The sequence below is a fragment of the Pithys albifrons genome, chromosome 6 (genome assembly GCF_047495875.1).
Source record: "Pithys albifrons albifrons isolate INPA30051 chromosome 6, PitAlb_v1, whole genome shotgun sequence".
NCBI classification, from domain to species: Eukaryota; Metazoa; Chordata; class Aves; order Passeriformes; family Thamnophilidae; genus Pithys; species Pithys albifrons.
Genome location: NC_092463.1, coordinates 41,238,218 through 41,261,356, shown reverse-complemented (window position 1 = coordinate 41,261,356; position 23,139 = coordinate 41,238,218). Strand labels below are relative to the sequence as shown.

The following is a 23,139-nucleotide window of genomic DNA, read 5'->3' as shown; positions in this document are numbered from 1 at the left end:
CATGGTTCTGATGTTCCAACATGCGAGTGTTAATTTTAGCACACCTTTGCAGGCAGGCGTATGCCTTTGAAATCTCTTTGTTTTTGTTTGACCACATGGAAGATGCCGGTTGGCCGTGGTTATCCAACCGGGTGTGGAGATGAGCTTTGTTTAGGCCACCTCTGCTAGGCCCCTCTCCATGTGGAGCAAGCAGTCCTGTCCCTAGAAAAGGCTGCTTGGTCATTCAGGATGCTGCCGCAAGAGACTGTCATCTCCGGGGTCAAGTCTCTAATGACCCATAGCCTGAACCGCCTGCATGCAGGGTTGGGTCTGCGGCTTCCAGCTGCTTCCTATCACTTGCCATTTTCGACCCTCGCCTGTCGCTACAGGGCTTTGCAATGTGGGTGAACCCTTCAAGCCTGCGCAATGGATTTTTTAGGTGAGGCACAGCGTGCGCAGAACTGGCCCCACCCTTTACTCCTGAGGTTCATCTGCCACGGCCTAGCGAGCTTGGACGGTGACAGCGAATACCTCAGGACGTAGGTTTGGTTAGAGTATCCTTCTCTTAGATGGATGGCCTTACAGGGCTAAATGAGCTCCATCTGCCCGGGTTTGGGGTTGGAGTTGTCCTTCTCCTAGGATGGTTACCAGACGGCTAGCAAGCCCGTCCTGCCCGTGGACACACTTTGTCTGACCCTTCAGCTGAGACCTGTCTGGCATGGGAGACCCTACCGGCGGCACAAACCACCTCCAGCGTAGCTCTCAACCTCATGAGGGCACGCAAGCTTCTCCCCCGCAAGAAGGGGGTGTCCTCAGAGAAGAGATTTTATATAATTTGCTGTTATTTGTCATTACAGATTTGTAAAAATTTGTCAGAATTCATCTAGGTCTGTGTCTCATTTATCTGCTCTCAGATAAACGAATAAGAGAGAGTGCCATGAAACTGCAGTATTTCCAAGATAAAGGCAATTGTCTTTCCCTCCTACCCCTTTTCTTCATCTGGAAACTTCTACAAAAGTTCATATAAATAAAAATATTTTCAATTAATTTAATCTGAATTGAGGACAGCCCAAAAACTGCATGTATTTTGATGGTAAATTCAACATTCTGAATGTGTCAGGTTTGTGTACCCACGGTGCATAATGGTCAAAGAGATTGGCAGAGGAAGAAACCACAGTTTTGGCAACTAGGAAGGGGCTTTTTGTACCCAGCGAGGCATGGGGAGACAGTTCGGATTTCAATATAGGCAGAAAACAGTCTGGCCACGCTCTTACATGATCAAAAATGAAACAACAAAATATTGACAAGTAGTTAGTGCATTTTGATGCATATAACCTGGGGGTTATCCGTTTAAAACTGCAATTCAGCAGCACTGTAGGAATCTGAATGTGCTCAGATAATACAAGGGGAAGTTTATTCTAGGACCTGTCTCCTTCAAAGCTTCACAGTGTCTGATTTCTCCATAGGCTGCATCCTTTCCCATCGTTTGCTCTCACAATCCCGGTAGTCCCTCAGCTTTAGATTTGTGTATGCTGAGGTTCAGACAGCATAAAATAAAAGACAGTGTTATCCTCAGCTATCAGAATTAACTGTTCATTAGAACTAGGCTTTCTTAGGAAAGAAAATATGATTCAGGATTTTTGGTTTGTGATGGATTTTTGATTTTGTGCCCCAGGATGTCATGTAATTATATAAACTTAAAAAGCAAACTCTCAGCATTTGTACTTCGCAATCTCTGAGGAGCACATACGGGTACAGTGATATGTTCTGCAGCATCATCTAGGCCTTCAGAAGTGTAAAAAAGACAGACCTTACATGTAATACATAGATGTTTTTTAGTGTTTGTAGTGTCAGATGAGCGCCACGTTTGTGTAGCCACAGTCCATAGAGCTTGGAATTTCAGACATTGTTTCCGTTATCCTTTGAATAGAAACAGTCAAAGAATGGATCTGGAAGCCAGCAGGAATTTGACATCTGAGCAAAAAATTAGTGTGTTTAGCTCTTATTTTTCTTTCTTTGTGTGCAATGATTAGGATGACTTTCGGGTTTCTTTAATTTTAAAGAAACACTGCAGCCTTATTTAATTCTTTTTTCTGTGCAGTAGTGAAATAAAATCTTTTTCCACTTTTTTCTGACATTTTCACAAGTGAAGTCTGTAAGTCTTTTAATTTCACTAGCTCAAAGGCTTCAACTAAATAATGTTAAAACAAACCTGTTTGTACACTAAATGTTTCGTCATTGAAGTTGCCATCATTGCTTCAGAAGTCTAGCACCCTGAGGCAGAGAGTCTTGGCTAACATACCTACAGATATTTAATCAGCATTCTGATATTGATTCTTCCTTTCCATCAAATTGTGTCTGTCATTTTGTAGTTTTGTCTTAATTGAACAAGCAGATTGAACTTTGATTTTGAGGAGCAGAGAGATGTGGGAAGCGGTGGGCACAAGTTCAAATCATAATGATACAGTGCTTTTCTTCAATAAACTAATCAATCTTAGTAACTTTTTTGAAACCCATTTTCTAGAGTTTGCCAGCATTATCGTTCCTTGAACCTACAGTGAGCATGGCTGGTGGGGCACTTTACTGGCTGCAGAAAAAAGCTAAAGATGACTGGAAGACCAGAAGGAATGAATTCTGATCTTCAGGGGTAGGGCCCGAATTTACAGTGTTGATCTGTAGATTATGTGATCAGTGGCAAGAACCCCACCCTATCATCTGCTGTTTTAATCATATACAAATGAAGTGTTTTTCTCTTCAGGCTCATTTTAGAGGAATGCATGAAGTGGGCTCTGGGCTCCGTGTAGCATTTGAATATGATGTGTTTTATACAACATGGCATTTTTCAAGTGGGAAGCCTGTAATGTGATCTAAAGGTAGATTGAACAGTGTAATTTACTGAAAGCTAAAAAATTGACCTGTGCTCCCTAGTGCCTATTTACATGCTCTTAAAAATGGTGCTTAGCAGGTAGTTTACACCTTTTTCATTGAAGAATAAGCCTTCTTGCGTTTACCATATAGTAAGTGCATGTGTGAAGTAGTTACTGTTGAATATCTGATGTGTGAGAAATTCCTGTCCTCTCTTATTTTACAGTAACACGTGTGCCTCTTTGTATTATAAGACCTAACGGTTTTTGTTGACCTTTTCATTAACCTCATTGTAGGCAAAAGATCAGCAATGTTCTTGTTTTTTCAGAGGTTGGAAATGTTATTTATGAAAAAATAATTGACACGCTGTAGCTGTGCAAGCATAAATATAGCTGTATATTTTGACTGGCCAGTCAAAAGGAGCGCAAATTCATGTTGCATCATTAGCAGACAAGAAAGACATGGTCACCGCTGCTCCAGCATGCAATCCTAAGGGGTTATTTTGTGGTTATATCGACTGTATGTAAGGCTTATCTGGATTCATGTTGGACTCTAATTAATCATTCCTCCTGGGGTGCGCTGACACACCCAGCTGCCTCTGCAGCACTCAGTCTCCACAATCAAATATTTCTGCATCTCACAGTGCATCCCTTTTAATCCACATTATCTCCCCATTAGTTTGGGTATTGGAGACTTAACAAGTCTGTATTGCATGTATAAATACACCTCACAGTGCCTTGATTGACATGTTATTCTTATTTTAATGATCAAGCAGCTGAGTTGTTTTGATCAGTGTTATCAAAGATTACAAAGGAGTTTTAAACAAATCATTCTGTTATTTTATCATCTATAGGCTCTGTATATCTCAGAATTTAGAGATGGACAAAGTATTGTTTCCAGAACAATGTATGTTTTACTCCAATAAATGGAGTCAGTTTTGATGTTCTGTGGGTGGTAAAGAATTTTTGAGTAATCATATCTTGATTTTTTTGGGCAGGTTTAGAGAAACAGTTGGCATTTTTTGCCACAGATTTTAAATGTGTCAGTAGTAGAGCACAAGATGAAAAGAGTTAAGATCAGCTATTGAAAATGTTTGTGGTGAAGGAGCCTCTTGATTTCACAGCTTAATCTCGCTGATATGGGAAGTGTCTGTCTGAACCTCAAGGCCCTGGACTGCCATTTTGGGAGACAAGGAGTTAGCTGGGGATGGAAAGGCTGGAGTTGGTATTCTTTCTGCTCTGTTAGCCATTGCTATCTTCATGGATCTGACACTCTGTTTATCTGACAGTGCACTCAGTACTGCTTCGACAGGGAAAATTGCACAAAACAAGCCTAGTGCATCAGCATTTTCATTGTGTATTAAGCTGAGCCTCCCTTCACATGGTCACATCCCCTTTTTAATCTGGGATTCCATGTCCCTTTCCCAGTCCAGCCTGTTTCTGTGGTGTCTATTGCTGGTCTCCCTGAGCTTCTGTTTCTGTAATTTGAGTGTTTTTTGTGTGGCTGAGTGTTAAGACCTGCAGGACTTTTGGAAGTGGTGTTGTTTGGGAGTTAGGCAATACACTGATTTAGTGTTAGTAGTTTGTCATAGACTGAGGCGATGGCTGCGTTCAAGTTGGATTTCCTTCCAGAGATGATGGTGGATCATTGCTCCTTGAATGCAAGCCCTGTGTAAGTATTTTGTCTTCATGCCTAAGTTATAACTAAAATGATATTTGGAATTGTTGTCTCTAAAGCCTTTGCTGTCTAATGAGCTCCCCTTGGGGCAAGGGCGACAGGAAGGAGAGATAGGAGAGCCCGCAGTTTGTTTTCTTGAAGAAACCCGAGTGGTCATTGACAACTGGTGTTGATTCCTGAGGGGAAAAATGGTCTGATAATTGTAGGCATAAGAGCTAAAGAGAAATAAGCTGTTTGGCAGTATCATTTATAGTGTGCTACGGGTGCTGATATTGTAAAATTGATTATTTAAATCAGTTGTTGGAGAGAACAGTATCTAGTCTTCCCTATTAATGACTCCAGACTAAACCTGTTAACTGGGAGTGGAATAATCCTTGAATACTATTGAAGTCATAGTTGGAGTTGCCCAGTTAACAGGAGCCACACTGTGCTCTTGAAGCTGCTTGTGGCATAGAAGGCAGGGCTGAAATTTATTATTGGAAAAGGGTAAATTATTTCCAGTTGTTTTCAATTGGAGTAAAAAGAGGTAGCTTACATCTCTGTAAAAGGTACTGTGGCTCTTTGGAGAGGTGCTGACACTGAGCAGAAAAGTAGAGAGGAGTGAAAGGATTTATGATGATGCCCTTCCCTTCTAGTAAGAAGCTTTGTTCCTGAGGTCTGTTCATACAGCTATAAAATTATGAGCTTTCCCTGGCATCAGTTTTTACTTAGGCTCTGAACAGCAGCATATTGAGGGGAAAAATTAAGTAAACATTACCTGGTTTGGATTTTTTTCAAATTTTATTCAGGGGGAATATGATTTCAGATTAACAGAAGAATACTGTTTACTGTTGTGTGCAGTTAATAAGCCGTTCAAACTATCTTCAAAGTCAAAAAGCAGAGATGTAGTGAGCTGACTACTCTGGAAGAAGGGTACCTGTATTCTTCAACAAAGAGTTTGGGGGCAGGGGGAATCATAGTATAGTTACTGTTCCACTCCCCATGTCCTTTCTAGATTATGCAGGGATTGGTCAGCTATTTTAGCCTATTAATCACTATGGCTACAATAGGGTGTTGTTACATTCAGAATTCCACAGAGACAGGTCCTCTGGTATGCCAGGCTCTGACTACCGAGAGATAACAAGACCTCATATTGCACTTAACAAATAGTGAAGAGTCAATACAGAGAGCAGTGTATGACTGTCAACTAGCTGGGTGGAGTGTAACACTAGCTTTATTAATAGGTTGTAAACTGTTGGTATGGCTAGATATAATGCCTTGAAACCTATTGAAGATTCCCATACTGAAAACTTCTGTGTGGTAGTCTAAGAAGTGACCTTTTTCTTTGTTGACATCCTGCCATTACTCAACCTCATTCAGTTTGTAACTAACTGGCTTGTCCAATCCCAACCTGTTTGTGTACAATCTAAGCCTGGTTTTTTGCTAATTTTTGCTGAAAGCTCCCTAGTTTCATGAAGAGGTGTTGCCTTGTACACCTTTGAAGAAACTTTTCATCTGGTCATTTGTATCTGTTTCTCTCTTTCAAGATGGATCTTCACCTTGGGAAACAGTTACAGCTGCTAACATTTAAAATCATTTATAACCATTTTCAGTGGTTACTGATAACTTCAGTAGTTTGCGAGTAGGCTTGAGTGTAGGTTCCTTTCTGTTCCAGTTTCTTTATCTATAAAATTTTACATGGTTGAACTAGTGACATTTTTCAATTATCTCAGCAGCTTTCTATCTTGAATCCCAGATGTTGACCACGTTCTAGGAACAGAGTTTTAAACAGCTGTGTAGAGTGTGTTTGATTTCCAAGTACACAGATTGCCAATGAGTGTGAATATTCTCCTGTGTGCAGTACTGGGCATGTGCAAAAGTCTCTCTTTATGTGTATATTTTAATCGTTTACATTTATGTATGTGTAGACATATTTTTTTATCTTGCTCTAAGCACGCTTTTGTCTAGAATCTGTGGAAGACATAAACCAAAAATTCCTTCATGTTTTTCATAGGTCAAAGAAAATGAATGGCACACTGGATCACCCAGACCAGCCTGATCTAGATGCTATCAAGATGTTTGTGGGTCAAGTCCCGCGGAGCTGGTGTGAGAAGGATCTAAGAGAACTTTTTGAACAGTATGGTGCTGTCTATGAAATCAATGTCTTGAGGGACAGGAGCCAAAACCCTCCTCAAAGCAAAGGTGAGAACTTCGGTACTTCTCATGTGACGCTTGGGGTTTCAGCCAGCTTCGCAGAGTTGCAGCCTTAGCTGTTTGCTTATTCAGAGATCCCTGTGTGTTGGAGCTCTGTGTGACCAGATGTGCATGCAAGCCTGGGCTTTATAGTCCTTAAGTGTATTTGTCTAATTACACTTGAATCCAGTCATTAGCTGAGCTGAGGAAAATCATATTTTTATTTAAAGCTGAGTAGTGATGAGGATGCGTGAGGAATATGGAGCAGAACATCAAAAGAATACTCTGTTGCTCCACAGCATTGTAATGGAATGCATTTTGCATTGGAAGGATGGGAGTGGGATTTGCTATTTCTATACAGCCATGTCAAGATTTAGTGTTCTTTCTTGGATAGCATTTTGTTTTAATTGCAGGGTGCTGTTTTGTTACATTTTATACCCGTAAAGCTGCACTAGAAGCACAGAATGCTCTTCACAACATGAAGATCCTCCCAGGGGTAAGTGCAAAGCCTTGCTTTCTTCATGACTCATCTTGTTGTTCTGAGCTTTGGCACCACTGAAGTACAAACATGTGTTGTCTTTCCCTCAAATAATGTTTTAAAGGAACTATTCAAAAGATCAATGTTATGAGATCTATGTGATAACAGATCTTAAGGGAATTTTGGAGCATTTAAGAGAATAATATGGTAGTGAAGTGGGTGGGCATGACTTTTATAATACTCTCTGAGGAGTAATGATGGCATATAATTAGAAAAGCCTTTCTTTCTAGGAATTTATGTAATGTTACATATGCACCTCTCTAGAGGCAATGTAGGCTGTATTTTCTTCTGCAATTCTTATGGGATGTATTTCATATAATATGAAGTGGATGTATCTAGGATGAAATAATCTTTTTTACCTTTTAGATGCACCATCCTATCCAGATGAAACCAGCTGACAGTGAAAAGAGTAATGGTAAGCTTTACTAAAGTCTAAGTTTGGTGCCATTATTTATGCTAATTGGGAAGCTTGAGGGTTTTCCTTTTGTTGAACAGCTTTTGATGAAGTCTTGAATTGGAAGCCTCATTTTTTTAAAAGAAAAAAATTAAAAGAGAAAGGTGTGTTTTGGATATAGTAGGTAGTGTGAATGATGTCTCTAAAATTCCATGACTCAGAGTATCTCCCACTGCTGCTGCTTGTGGTAGAACCATGTTGTCAATTAGGGAAACATCCAGTGAGTTCTTTGTACTAAGGTGGTTTAAATCTTTGTTGGGTACATGGACAGTGGGATTGAGTGCACCCTCAGCAAGGTCATGGATGATGTCAAGCTGAGTGCTGTGGTTGATACTCCGGAGGGAAGGGATGCCATCCAGAGGAGCCTTGACAGGCTGGAGGGGTGGGCCTGTGCCTACCTCATGAAGTTCAGCCAGGCCAAGTGCAAGGTCCTGCAAACATGGGTACAGACTGAGTGAGGAGTGGATTGAGAGCAGCCCTGAAGAGGAGGACTTGGGGATATTTATAGATGAAACACTGAACATAAACTGGCAACATGCAGTTGCAGCCCAGAAAGCCAGCCATATTCTGGGCTGCATCAGTAGAAGGGCTAACAGGTCAAGGAGGGTGATTCTCCCACTCTACTCCACTGAGACCCCACCTGTAGTACTGCATTCAGCCCTGGGAACCTCAGCATAAGTCATGGACCTGATCAAGCATGTCCAGGGGACAGCCATGAAGACGATCAGGGGTCTGGAGCACCTCCCCTATGAGGACAGACTGACAGAGCTGAGGTTGTTCAGCCTGCAGAAGAGAAGGCTCCCGGGAGACCTTACAGTACCTAAAGGAGGCCTACAAGAAAGACAGGGAGGGATTGTTTATCCGGGAGTGTAGCGATAGCACAAGGGATAACAGTATTAAACTGAAAGATATTTAAATTAAATATTAGGCAGAAGTTATTTACTGTGAGGATATGAGACACTGGAACAGGTTGCCCAGAGTAGCTGTGGATGCCCCATGCCTGGAAGTGATGAAGATGTGGATGCATGGGGCTTTGAGCTGCCTGGTCTAGTGGAAGGTGTCCCTGCCTGTGTCAGGGACTTGGAACGAGATGATCTTTAAGGTTGTTTCCACCCAAATGATCCTATTATTCTATGAAATCTAGAAGTGCTTTTTCAGGTTCTTGTCCAATTTGAAGCAAGGCCTGTTGCAGCTAGGGAGTCAAAACTACTTCTTGTAATATACACAAAAGGTTGAGAATTAACAATAGTTCAGTAGAGAAACAAAACTGACTATTTCTGCACACTGGACATTTCCAGTGGATTAAGAATTTAGCATCCACCATTGATGATCATTTATGGATACATTTCCATTTTGAGTTTACATACATACGTGCATGTTCAAATATATGTGTATCTATATATATTGCTGCAACATAAAAAAAGAAAGTGGTTAGCATTTTGTAGCTTCAGCCTTTCTAGGCTTAGCTGAATTTGATTTTCTTATTTTGCAGTAGTTTCTATAAGATTAGTGTTGCATCATGATGAAGAGAATCCTTGTTTCAGAAAGCTTACATCTTAGGATAATTGAAAAGAGAAGATGGAATGTATGGGTAACATATAGTAGGAATAATTCCATCTGCAGATTCCTCCATGTGTATACAGAATAAGTTTCTGTGTAAATATATCTAGAAAGGAGCAATTCTTTTGAAGTATTGTTGGGAGGAGAACAGAATAAGTTCTCTAAACTAAAACAGCTCTTGCTTTGAACACAGACACACACACACACAAATATCCTGGGAAAATAATGGAAAGGAAAATGGTATTTAATGTATTTTAGGGTGATAATTCTGAGACTATTGCATAATTATATGAGTTTTAGTAAGAAGCATAAGTGACAACAATAAATAAAGCATTGGTTAAGAGAGGATTTAAACTTGCCATTAATGAAAGGGATTCTGGATCTCTTGACCTAAAATGGGCTGTGAAAAATATTGGAAAGCAGCTTTCTGCTCTAGGAGCAGAGAACTGAGTAAAACATTAAGATTTAATAGTCCATTAAAGTGATGTCAGCTGGAGTAGTCTGGAGTTTTCCTTTCTAGCATCATAGCAGACTCAACCAGTAAACTTATTTCCCCTCACCGTGGCACTGAATAGAAGACTTTTTTGCAGCTTCAAATTGTGCTATAGCCTTCATCATACTGTATTTTATATTGTGATGAGTGTTGTATTCCTAAACTGTTTTATATTTTCAAGTGATACTGTGCATAAAATGCTTTATCCTCTACAAGTGCTTCAGCAGTGATTGGCCTCCATAATAAGTAAATCAAGAGGTATAAAATTCTCCTCTGAATTCAAATTTATCCCACTCCCTCAAATGACTTTTAACTGACATTAGTAACTGCTAACTGAAAAGTTAGAGAAATGTCTTTCTGACCCATTTTTTTTAAAATAATCTGGACACTAATAGGTATTCTTCAACTCTAATATACCTAATAGCATCAGCATTCAGAGACAAGATGCAGCACCACACAGTGAATGGTTCGATTTGGGGTGTTATTTTTGTGCTTTGATGCAGATCAGAGTGAACATATCACTAACAGAAGTAAAACTGTTCTGTTTTAGCAACTGCCATTGCTTGCACTGTTGAGAGGGGAGCATGAAGAAATAGATACATCTAAATTTAAGTGATTGGTATGCTGAAGAGGCTAGAAAGCAGCTTTTTGCAGTTCACTTGCTTGTTTGTATGTGGTTAGATGTGTTGATAGTCTGAAGATAGAAGAGGCCAAGGATGAAGAGGAGAAAAAACACAGTCCATTATTGGGAATCTGGTTGCGATAAGCTTCTACCCTAAATACAGGGTAATAGAAAAGACTTGACAAAATAAGATCTAGTAAGCACATATTTGCTGGTAATACTCTTTATTTTTTGATTTCTTAGCAGTAGAAGATAGGAAGTTGTTTATTGGAATGATTTCCAAGAAGTGCAATGAAAATGATATCCGAGTGATGTTCTCCCCCTTTGGGCAGATTGAAGAATGCAGGATATTACGGGGCCCAGATGGTCTGAGCAGAGGTAAGCAGGAAGCATTCTTGGCAGTTCAAGGATACTGCCTTTTGCAGCTTAATTTGGTGTTTCAGCTTTTTCTATGATTCCCAACTATACCCTCTCCCTCCCCAGTAGAAACTTTCATTTCTGTATTCATCCTGGTAATTGGGGATGTAGTGAAAAATTTGGTTACTTTTTATTCTTTCCCCAGGTTGTGCATTTGTGACTTTTACAACAAGAGCCATGGCACAAACAGCAATCAAAGCAATGCACCAAGCACAAACCATGGAGGTAAACCATGTTAGTGGGGGTCAGGAGCAGATGTAATTTGTCAGGCAGTCACTATGGAGTTTAAGAGACCAGTGGGCATAGAGAAGGATAAGGGCAGTGAGTGTTTCTTCACAAATACTGCTCCTGGACCTTTGTGTTTGTTCTGCTTCTATTTTAAGAGTTTGAGATGGAAATTTCACCTGCAGAGAAAATTATAAAATGCAAAATAGAATTAAAAGCAAACAAGATTTTAAGCCTCTAATGAAATGTACTTTTTGAAAATATATACATGTGTGTATGGAGGGGAGAGAAATGCTGCCAATGACTGGGTCTTAATGCAGTATTTTTATGACTGCTGGGGATAGCAAGTATGTAATTGTTTGAATTGCTGTTTGCAGGGTTGCTCTTCTCCCATTGTGGTAAAATTTGCAGACACACAGAAGGACAAAGAGCAGAAACGAATTGCTCAGCAACTCCAGCAACAAATGCAACAGATCAGTGCTGCCTCAATATGGGGAAATCTGGCTGGTCTCAACACACTTGGACCCCAGTACTTAGCAGTGAGTTCCTGATTTGGGTTCTTTTCATCTCTTCAGGAACTGCCGTGTCTGACTGTCTTGCAGTTTTTAATGTATTCATTTTTAGAAGGCTCCTGATAGAGAGGGGAGCCCATTTTGTGGATGAGAGGGCTGAGATTGCTATGCTCTAACATCTAGACAGGATACATTTAAGGGAGGATTTCAACCCCAGTCACAGTAGCCCTAATTACTGAAACCTTGGGGTTTTTCTCCTGCATTCTGTAGAATGACTTTGCTTTTTCTTTATATGTTATAACCTTGAAGTTTACCCATATAAGTGCCCTTTTCACATCTGTCTGATGAAATAGTTCTTGTGGTCTTTTATAACTTTTCCTTTTTCAGCCTTTATTTCTCTCATCCTCTTCCAAGGAAACCTGGAGCAGTACTCAGTACTGTCCAGGTAGAAAAGCTGATCAGAGTGAAAGCAGAGTAGAAAAATCCAAACAACAAAACCCCAAAAAATAAACAAAAAAAACATACAGAAAGTAGAGAGAAACTACTCTCTTTAGCAGAAGTGATGCAACAGACTGGTAGATTAGCTGTTTGTCTCTGATTTTGCTGGGTCCTTAAAGGATGAACTTTTCATAGACTGATGTGCTCTGACTCTTACATGGGTTGCCAGAGTAGCTCTGAGAACTGTATTCATGTAAAATGAGATCTGAAGAGCAGAAAAAGAAAAATTCATTTCATTATTGGTGTGCTGTGTAGCTGAAATGGGGCAATTCTCTTACTACCGCTTTAGTTGTGATAGATTGGAATTTTTTTATAATAACTGGTTAATGGAGAAAGGAATTGGAAATCTCTAGCTTCTGAGCTGAGGCATGAAAAATGTCTCTCATGTCAGTGTGCATAAGGAAAGCAGAAGAGGTTCTCTCTCATGATTTTGTTGGGGTTTTTTTTGTTTTGATATGGCATTGCCATTTGTCCCATGCTGGCAGTGTCAGCTGTAAAGTCTGCCATGAGGTAGCATATCCTTAGGGGTGGCAATCCTGCCTAGGTGCTTTGAGCAGGAATTCTTTCTCACACTACTGGTTCTGCTGTTTTTGTCTCGGTGTATTAGCTACAATTTTCCCTCACCATTGATGATGTTGAGTGAGGAAAGCATTGTGCTGTTGCTTTGGCTGCCATGGGATGCATGGGCTACATGGATTTTCACTGTGGTGGTGCTCTGGCTGTGTTGCGCAAGGGGAGTTCTCTTAACGCTTTGCTGTGATGTGGTGCATGGGCAGCAGGAATTCATTTGTGACGGCGCTCTGGCTGTGGTGTGATGCAGTTTCTCCCAGAAGCAGAGCCAGCCCTCACTCTCACTCTTGTTTTGTTTTTTGGTGTAATGTCTAGCTTTATTTGCAGCTCCTTCAGCAGACAGCAGCTGCTTCATCTGGGAACCTGAACACATTGAGCAGCCTCCACCCAATGGGAGGTGAGTTTTTCCACCAGAAGACAAATTTGGTGCCAAACAAAAGAGGACAGGGGTAGAGAAAGTAGCTAAAAGACTGTAGATACATTAGTGTAATTGGACTTAAGTTGTCCTGAGTTTACCCACTCCTTTGGAATGAAGACTCGTCTGCTACAAGTGTGGATGTTTTTTCTTAATCTTAGTAAACTATTGCCCCCAAGGTAAGTGGTGGTATCTCTCTAACCTCTGGCATTTAAAATTACCTTCCCTTATGGATAACAAAAAGAGTGGTCTCTATGTTTTTTTTCATCCACACTGGTACGTGTGTGAAGAAGTGTGTTTTGAAATAGGCACTAAGGCATATGTTTCAGTGATAACAGATTCTTAGTTTTTCTATTTGCGATGTATTTGAGAACAAATCATTTAAGTTGACAATACAATGTGGTTAGGAATGTGAGCTAGTTCTTTATTCAGGTTCTTTCATTCATTCATTTGAATTACAATTAATTATGCCAATGCTTTTAGGGAAATACCAGTTTAATAGGTGTGAGCCAAATTCCTTGCTGTGAACTGCAAGCCAGAATATTCACTAAGTATAGCAGTACTGGGGCTATAAGTTGATTGTCCCTTCTGTCTTCCCAGGATTGGGAATAGTAAAACACCTGTTAGTAAATCCATTCACCACATTCTCTAAATTCTTCTGCAGCATAAAAAAACCGATAGTTTTTGATTTAATACTGAACACTTCAAACTTTAAAATTGCCTCCTGGAGTTTATAGTAGGTCCCAATATCAGGCACTCTGTCTGTGCAGAGGTTGATCTATAAGGGTCTTTGTACGTCTGACTTGTGTTGGTGCACCAATCAGTAACAATTACAAGCTTTGCAGTGTTATGTTTTTAATTGTAAGAGCTTTGATTTTATACTTGAAGTTGATTCTAATGTCAGCTTCCTATATTGACTTCTTTCATGTTAGACCTCTTCAGAGCTCTTAGATCTAAGACACCTGCAAAAAGCAATTTTTTTTAGAATCAGTTTCATTAGTGTCCTGTGTGGTGGTGATCTATAATGGATTTTGTTATGCATGTGATACTCTTTTACCCTCTCTTGTGTCTGTTAAAAAGCAAGGTGTAATAAAGGAGAAAGTACAGCAATAAGGACTGGGTCAGAGGAAAGGACCTAACTAGCTGAGATTGCCCCTGAAGTTTCTAGGGTAATTCTCTCTTCTCTATTTAAAAGAAAAAAACAAAACAAAAACTTAAAAATTGAGAAATCTGATATATAAATAGCATATTGCATGGTGTTTTGAACAAATTATTCCAGGTCTGTGATTCCTTACAGAAAAAGTTGTCATTTCAAAGTCCTGTTAATACTTCAGCTCCTTTCTCGAAATTCATAGAAAGAGAAATTAAATAGGTAATTAGATCCTGAACTATATCAGACTTTGTAGACAAAATTTAATCTCTACCCTGTTTGAAAGCAGATGGGAAAACAGTGTGATGACAAGAGGACAGGTGCAGTATGCACATAACAGACTGCTTCAGTAAGGAAGCAAGCTGCTCTCTTCTTCATTAGCTCCAATACTTGCACTTTTAACGCTCTGTAGCACAATAAAGGCAAAGAATAAAATTTTTTATTTTGACTTCATTCTTTTATGTTACAATGGCACCTTGAATCTAAATAAAGGCAGAATCACTTTGTTTTGGGTACTAAACTTGGGTAGGGAAACAGACCCTGTCACAAAGAGAAGACAATTCAAAAATAGTTTAAAAGCCAAACAAACTGTACTAAAGGTAGTGGAAGTATTTTAGAAAATAATTAGTTTATACTGCATTGTCACTGATGTTTTTATGTTGTCTGTTTACATGCTTAGATTACAAAACCAAGCTTTTAATAATTTGAGATATGTGCTTTGCCACCAAGCTCTTACTGTGTTCAAAAGATGAGTTGCCACCTCTGCCTATGATATTTTGATGTTGTTAAATTAATCGCAATTAGTTTAATTTTGGTTTTAATTGTATTGGGAAGAAATATTAGGGAATATTTGGAATTGTTAAAATAAGCAAAGGTAGAGACAAAAAATGGAAAATAAGGAAAAAGGGAAGAGAGACAGAATTGGAAGAACGGAGCAAGTCTACTAAAGGTTGGCTAAAATAAAGAGTTCAGGAAGGCATCTATTGCAATGATAATCCTGTGGCAGGTAAATAGGGCAAAATTTGATGCCAGTACTGACCAAATGATTTCACTAAAAAATGGTGACTCAAAATGAACATGAGTGAAATGAGTAAATTGACCTGTAAAAGTTCACGAACACAAAGGTACCTTCCTCCCCCTGCGGTATTCCTTGCTGCCTACCCACAACATGATGTTTCCTGTCTTCCTTACCACTGTGACCAGCTAACTAGCCTACTCATATATTGGTTAATCTTGTGATCTGGAGTTGCCACTTAACAGTTATCTCACAATTGAGTGTTGTTTCTTCACTGACAGGGTGAGCAAACAAAACATGCTGATGCTCAGCTGGTGGTGTGTTAAAGGTGTGACTTTGTGGCCACTGTGGTGTGAGGTCTTCTTGAAAGAATTTTGAAGTTACTGTTCTTCCCATTCAAAGGGAGTAGAGGGACACGAGAGTGGAGGAGGGTATTGGCCTGGTGTCAAGACAAGTTGTCCAACTTGCACATGAGCTGTCAGATCCTGACTTAACTCTCATTTAAAACTGCTATGCTTTTGTGACTGGAGAGAACACACCTTCAAAATTTCTGTACTCTGTAGTCTACATCTGGGATAATGAATACCTGGCCTTTTACCAAATCACATCTATCTGGGCAAAGGGATCATGATGTAGAAAAGCAAGGAATCGCAATGTAGGAAAGATCAGTAACTAGTATTAAGCCTTTTGCTTTTAAGCACCTTCCTGTTACTCCCTTGTAATGTCCTGAGTTTGCTGGATCTGTTAGGCTTGGTTGATGGTGACTATTACAGGAGAAACTCTGCATTCTTCAATGTGTTGCAGGACTGAATGCAATGCAGTTACAGAACCTGGCTGCGTTAGCAGCTGCAGCCAGTGCAGCTCAGAACACACCGAGTGGTACCGCTGCCCTCACTTCCTCCAGCAGTCCCCTGAGTGTGCTCACGAGCTCAGGTAAGAGACTGCCTGTGCTGTAGTGTGTTATGACATGGGTTGCCTTAGCAGTTTCGGGATAGCTCTCATCTCTTTTGTCTATCCCTTTTTGTCACTTTCATGTTGATTCTTTAATGCATAAACAGTTCTACTAGTAGATTCACTGCCCTCTGTTTAGGGTAGATATCTTTGCCATCAGCAAAGACTTTTTTGGCTGCTGTGTTCCTTCTTCCAAATGGTCAGATTAATTTAGAGTAAAAAGAATTTTTGAGGTCATAGTGAAGCAGAAGGGTAGGTGACCTCCTTCCCATTATGTTTTTACAATCTCATCACGTACTTGGTTTATCTATGGTCTTAGGCAGGCACTGTGGCAGATGTACTCCATTCCTCTCAACATGGAAACAGAAAATGCCTTAAGCATGAAGTAATGCATTCTGTGCACTAGAACAGTACAGTTTATATTCCATAAATGAAGAAAAGGATACTATATCAACATCCTCATAGAAGTGGAATAAACAGACACCTAGCACATTTACTGAAAAGTAGTTGTCTAGAAAGAACTTAGTGTATGAGCTGCACATAAAAATAAGTCAATATCTTCCTCTTCTGTGGCTTTTTTGTGTTTTGTTTGGGCTTTTAAACTTTGGATTATGTACATTAAGCAGACATACTAAAATGTTCAAGTAGTGTTCTTTTGCTACTGTAGTGTTAAAACGTGCTCCTTATAAGCAACAAGCAAGAAAAAAAAATCAGTTATGCTTAGAGCAGACATGCCCCGTTTTTACCACAAATGAGGATCAGTATTCTACTCAGTTATTTTCTATCCTATTTTGAGTTATTACTAAATCCTGACATGGAATGGGAGACCCTGTATTTCCAGGGTGTCAATTTTCCACCATCTGTGTCATCCAGCCTATAAAGTTGACATCATCTGTGATTGTGAGAGACCAAAGGGAGTCGAAGGGGGTTTTAAATCCTTTTTGAATTGTGTAGAACCAAGGAGCTGGACCAAGAGATTACAAGGAAAAGCTGTTTAGAAAACTTTGTCACATGTTTGTGCAAATCCGTAAATTAACTCCCAGTTTTCTACTTAAGAGAAATTCCCAAGAAAGAATTTAGTTCAGAGTATTCTGTTTCTGGACATTTTTTTACATAAAAATTTTGTGGTCTGCATACTTAAAGTATTAAAATTTTAAAATTTGTCTTGACTCCCGGCTATGTATTTTATTTTATAATTAAAAAAACAAACAAACCAACAAAAAATAACAAATAGTTGAGACTACAGAAGAGCTGCATTTATAACCCACTAATGCTTCTTTATCGTAAAGAAAGCATGAAGCCGAATTTATCTGGCAATTTATCCTATATTTCCTCATGCAGTGCAGAGCTGAAATTGCCAGGTTACAATTTGTTGTGAGTGGTGTTTAGAACTTAAGATTTCCTCATTGGCTGTCTTGTCTAATGACTGGAACAAGTTTGGTGTCTGTTTTGTTGAGGTAGAGAAAGGGGCTGCCAGGTTGTGAAGTTCAAATGTCAGATGCGCTAGAAAAGGCAGAGACAGCCTCTTCTCAGAAGTGTGCAGTAAAGGACAAGGGCAATGGACACAAGCTGCAACAGGGAAAATTCTGACTAGATAGAAAAAGAAAATTAATGGCAAGAATGATTAAGCTCAGGAACCAGAGGTGCCAGAGGGGCTGTGGAATCTCCATCATTTAAGAGACTGAGGGTGCAGTTGGAAAGGACCCTAAAAAGGGTGACCCAACTCAGAAGTTAGACCAAATCTGAGCAGACTGTTAGACTGGATGATCCACAGAGGTCCCTTTCAACTTAAGTTATGTTACTGTTGTATGACTCTTTAGAATTGGTTTCCCCTCTGTGAATTTTGGCTGTTACACAGAACTCTGCAAGTTCGTTTTCCCTTGATAAGAAACAGTTCAGGACTGTGTTCTGTTTTTGATCATGCTGATGGAGGTGTTAGGGAGAGGGGAGCAGCTCATTTCTAAGTATTTCTGTGCTGAATCCAAATAACCTGATCACTGTCATATGAATAAATGATTGTGTGTCAACAATTAAGTTATCATGACAGGACATTTGGGTTAATGTTCTATACAGATGTATCAGTTCACTCTTCACAGGTTTGTAACATGAAGCAGGTAGTATTTATTGCTCTTTAAACTTAATTTCAAGTATAATTTTAAAGAGTTGAGATGAGCTTTGTTCAAAAGAAAAAGTATTAGAGGATATATGGTCTATAAGTAGTCTCTGACATCAAACTCTTAAACAGTGTCAGTGCTTTTCCTTAGAGATATGAATATACTTCACCTTTTAAAACTGTACTTAAATTGGGGTGAGGGGAAGCCTCAATATATACACACACAGTCAATCTCATATTTCCTGTAATTATAAAGCTTTATTTAACTCTTTAGTCTGAGCTACTGTTATCTCTTACAAAAGCAAACTTGAAGTTCTCTTATGATTAATATTTGTATGTGCATTCATTCTGTATATGTTCACATAGAAGGCTGTTGGAATCCACACAGAAAATATTTATCCTTCCTGAATGACAACTAGACCTCGTGGAAACTCAACATACAGCAGTTCAGTACCATGTATTGTAAACACCTGCCTTGTCTGTGGGACATAAGGCTACATCTACTGTGATAACCTCTTAAACCTAAGTGCAGATGAGATGACCACCTCGACTTCTCTCCATCTTTCATCCAAATGTTTACCTAATGCTTATTTGGACATCTCTCCTCAAATTGCATAATTGGTGGAAAAATCCAGGCAGTCCTTATGCAAAAAACCTTTTTGATTTTCTTTCATCTACAGTAATACTGTTTGTGCCTGGGCAACTTGGCAGTCCACACAGTGCAGTCTGTGGACTATGGATAGGCTCAATATCAGAATTGTTGAACTCAGTGGTATTAAGTATTGTTGTTGTCCTGTCTTTCTAACCATTTCAGACACTTTTGTTTAGGTAGTTCCAAGCAGTATTGTGTATTTTGATGTAGAATAGGATGAAGCAAAACTTTGAACCTTGCCGAAGATCGACTGCTCTTTGGAACTGAATGGTCTTCTGCTGTAGCCTGCTGTAATTAATTTTGCAGAGACCATGCCTTAGATAAACTCACCTAAACTGCTAGCTTGTGAAAGGAACATTCCAGAAAATATTATAGAAGTATCTCTGGATTGGAATGTCTTGTCTGTCATCTTTCTGACTGACACCAGTAAGAATTGTCTGCTCCAGAGCAAAACAGACTGGTTGCAAATGCTGAGGTATATTTCCATTCCTCCTCCTTCTGAAGGCAACCATCAAAGGTCCAGCAAAGCCTAGATGATTTTGCTGGCCTTAGGGTGTCTCCAGCAGAATTGTTTTCAGAGATATCATAGTATTTCTGTTTTAAGTCAACCTGACTGATAGAGTTGAATCAGATTAATTGCCTGAATTTAAGTTCTCCTTGGCTCATGTCTTGGATGCTAGATGACTGAATTAGGACAGACTTACTGTTCCCTCAGTTTACCTGCCTCCCCAAGTTGTTACTTGATGTCCAAGTTTCACTGTCTTTCCTAGATGTTCTTTATTACATATTCAAATTTTCTGAAAACTTTCTAAACTAGTTTGAGCTACTTTCATAAGTAATCTTTTTGACTAGATAGAACTCAATAGATAGATTTTAGAAAACATAGCCTTAGTAGCAAGAAAAAGTCCCCAAACATGCACCAAAAACTGCACAGAAACAATGTTAAGAATTAGGGATGGAGTAAAGGACATGTATAAAGTGATACTGGTTTTCCATGCCCACTGCTGTGGACTGTTTGCTGATCTAAAATATAACACAAAACCCCAGAAGAACAGAAATGATGACTAGAACTGTGGAACTCCTTCCAGATTAGGAGCAACAACCTGAAAAATGGAGGACTGACACGGGAGAAGGACATGATTAAAGCCTCCAAATATATTAGTGTTGTGATGAAGGTGAATAGGGAAAGAACAGTCATTAGATATTTCAAGAAAAGAATTGCTGGATATCAGGCCAAGTTGTCAGCTGACAGTTCAAAAATAAAAAAAGATACTTCTTTGCCATAGTACATGATTAAATTGCAGAAGACGTGCCTTAGAACATAGTACAGTCCAACAATTAGGTGTTCAAAAGGCACTGAAATTGGTAAATGAAAACTGTGGCTTTTTTTAGAAAGACATTGCCTTTCACTGAAAAAGTCCTAGATTCACAAATGGCTGCGCTGTCTATAGGCTATGCATAAGAACCATTCCTTTGTAATTGCCCTGTATTTCTGCTCTGCTGTTACTTATCTGCCTTCAGTCATCACCATAAAAGGGGTGATGACTTTGTATAACAATTCCTATGTACACAGAATAAAGATAAAAATAAACCAAAGTCTTAAATTTTCTTGGTATCTTCACTACATTTCTTACATTGCCTAAAGAAATTTTGGGATCAGGGCAGCTAAACTAAATTAACTGTGTCCAACTTCTTATAGTGGTTTAACAGAATTTATTTAAAATTACAACCTTTTAAAGTAGGGAAGACATCCATTCTGTCTTTTACTTTGCTCTCTAATTGTTTTTTCCTTCACTGCTACTATTTTATTGGGGATAAGTTTGGGGGTTTTTCAAATGGTGTTCTCATCTGTCAAATGGGATTATTTTTTACAAGAATTATTCTGTGTCGCCTTCATCTGTTCCTTCCTAGCCTTTTCTACAGAAATAACAAAGAAGCTGAATTATCAGGACCAAAGAATACTGCTTGAAGTTTAATTATTTTATTTTAATAGCAGGTTCCTCACCTAGCTCCAGTAGCAGCTCCTCTGTTAATCCAATGGCTTCTCTTGGAGCATTGCAGACGCTGGCAGGGGCTACCGCAGGACTTAACGTTAGCTCTTTAGCAGGTGAGTTATGTGTTGTGGTGGGTTGGGGGCATAGCTGATTATCATTCCTCAGCCTGTGCTAGTGTTCTGTGGGGTTATTTTTTCTGCCCCCTGCTTTTTGTAATAGTGCAGAGTATTTGAAAGGCTATTCATCTGGCTCAGCGGAAGCACTCACTCATCTTTTATTTTCTCTTTCTTATACAGGAATGGCAGCCTTAAATGGAGGACTTGGCAGTGGTGGTCTTTCAAATGGGACAGGTAGCACAATGGAAGCCCTCACACAGGCTTATTCTGGAATCCAGCAATATGCTGCTGCTGCACTGCCCACACTCTATAACCAGAGTCTCTTAACACAGCAGAGTATTGGTGCAGCAGGAAGCCAAAAAGAAGGTAGGCAGAAATTTGTACGAAGAACTTCAGAGGGGGTTTCAAAAAGGCAAGTTTAGCCCTTTTGCAGCTACCTTATCTGCAGATCTTTCATTTTTTTTGGAATTCTGGGGTTACTGAAGGTAAGGAAGGAAGACCTGTGAGATCTTTCTGTAAAGGGCTGCCCAAAGTAGTTTTTGTACAGGAGGTTTCTCACAGGATTGTTCTAGTCTTAAACACTTCGCAATCATACTCTGTTTTCTCAGAGGGAAGGAGTGCAAGTCTGCAGCCTGACATATCCTACTGTCAGAGAATCAGATGTGGTTTGGTTAAGGTGTTTTCTTGGTCCTTCAGCTTTTTCCACAGATACTTATGCCAATCTCTTCAATCTTCAGATTCAGGTTCAATTTAATATGTAGTGTAAAGTAATGAAGACTGTAGGAGAAAGTTTTCAGCGGAATATGTAAGATGTTTAGAAAAGAATCTGTCATTACAAGCAATGCAATTATTTGTATTTTGTATTGAGATTCACTTAAGTGCTTTGAGACTGCAAGCTTTGTGTAGCCATTTCTGGTTTAGTCAACATTTGGGATTCAAACTTATTGTTCAGCTTTCATTACAGCAAAGATCTCTGAACCAGTTTTGGCACAATGTGTAAATCACAAACAAAAATGGTGAAGAAGAGCTAGAATTATTTCAATGATCAATTCCTACAAAGAGTCATGCGAATTTATTCTGTAATCAAGTGCTCTGCAGAAGTATAAACAGCAGTTTCATTGTTTTATCTAGAAAATTTGTCTTGAGTGACTCCTTCACCCCTTTTTTGTGCAGTGGGCCTGTGTTATCTGTGCTTTTTCTGAACTTACATTCCTGCTTGTTGTTTGAAGGTCCAGAGGGAGCCAATCTGTTCATCTACCATCTTCCCCAGGAGTTTGGGGATCAGGATCTGCTGCAGATGTTCATGCCATTTGGAAATGTTGTCTCTGCCAAGGTTTTCATTGATAAGCAGACCAATCTAAGCAAGTGTTTTGGTACGTTGGATCTACAGCTTCCTCACAAGGGGAAGTGGAGGGGCAGGCATTCATCTGTTCTCTCTAATGACTCATGACAGGACTTAAGGGAATGGCGTGAGGCTGTATCAGGGAGGTTTAGGTTGCATAGTAGGAAAAGGTTCTTTACCCAGAGAGTGCTTAAGCACTGGAAGAGGCTCCCCAAGAAAGTGGTACCAAGCCTGACAGTTCAATAAGTGTTTGAACAATGCCCTGAGACACATGGTGTGATTCTTGCGGCTGTCCTGTGCAGGGACTTCAATGATCCTTGTGGATCCTTTCCAGTTTGGTATATTCTGTCATTCTAAAAACCGTTATCTGTAGAAAGGTGGCTTTTTTTAGTAGTCTCCTTTACAGTATATTGTCTAGACTAGCTTTTAAGTCAATGAGGGAATCTTTATCTTCCTTAAAAATAAATAAACCAAGTACTTCCAGCAATAACCTGTTTTTTCCTGATTCTCATGGTGACTTTTTGAATTTTCCCAATTTCCTAGTATTATGCCTCATTATACTATTCTGGCCCTAGATGATTCATTCCAAGTTTAGCTCAGTGGGTTAGAGATGGTGCTCCAATAGCATCAGGGTCATGGGTTCAAACTCCATGTGGGCCGTTCACCTAAGAATTGGACCTGGCACTTCTTGTGGATCCCTTTCAATTCTGAATAATTCTGTGATTATGATTTGTGTTTGCAGACTGTAGTCATGGTATAGTTCTTCCCTGTTTCTGTCTTTTCAGCCATTATTCATTATAATTATGAAT

General features: G+C 39.5%; 1 protein-coding gene across 13 annotated transcripts in view; it reads left to right on the top strand.

Moving 5' to 3' along the window:
• Positions 1-23,139, top strand: part of CELF1 (CUGBP Elav-like family member 1) — a 62,807-nt gene that overhangs the window by 29,792 nt on the left and 9,876 nt on the right. For 3 of the 13 annotated variants that reach the window (XM_071558586.1, XM_071558587.1, XM_071558581.1), the window contains 11 exons: positions 6,515-6,702; positions 7,107-7,189; positions 7,598-7,646; positions 10,604-10,738; positions 10,923-11,002; positions 11,380-11,541; positions 12,898-12,979; positions 15,967-16,095; positions 20,872-20,985; positions 21,169-21,354; positions 22,218-22,361. In XM_071558586.1, coding sequence (XP_071414687.1) covers positions 6,525-6,702; positions 7,107-7,189; positions 7,598-7,646; positions 10,604-10,738; positions 10,923-11,002; positions 11,380-11,541; positions 12,898-12,979; positions 15,967-16,095; positions 20,872-20,985; positions 21,169-21,354; positions 22,218-22,361 — 1,342 coding nt within the window. In that variant the 5' untranslated portion in view covers positions 6,515-6,524. The remainder of the gene's footprint in view (positions 1-6,514; positions 6,703-7,106; positions 7,190-7,597; positions 7,647-10,603; positions 10,739-10,922; positions 11,003-11,379; positions 11,542-12,897; positions 12,980-15,966; positions 16,096-20,871; positions 20,986-21,168; positions 21,355-22,217; positions 22,362-23,139) is intronic. The other 10 variants (XM_071558585.1, XM_071558580.1, XM_071558584.1 and 7 more) reach the window with 7 other exon arrangements.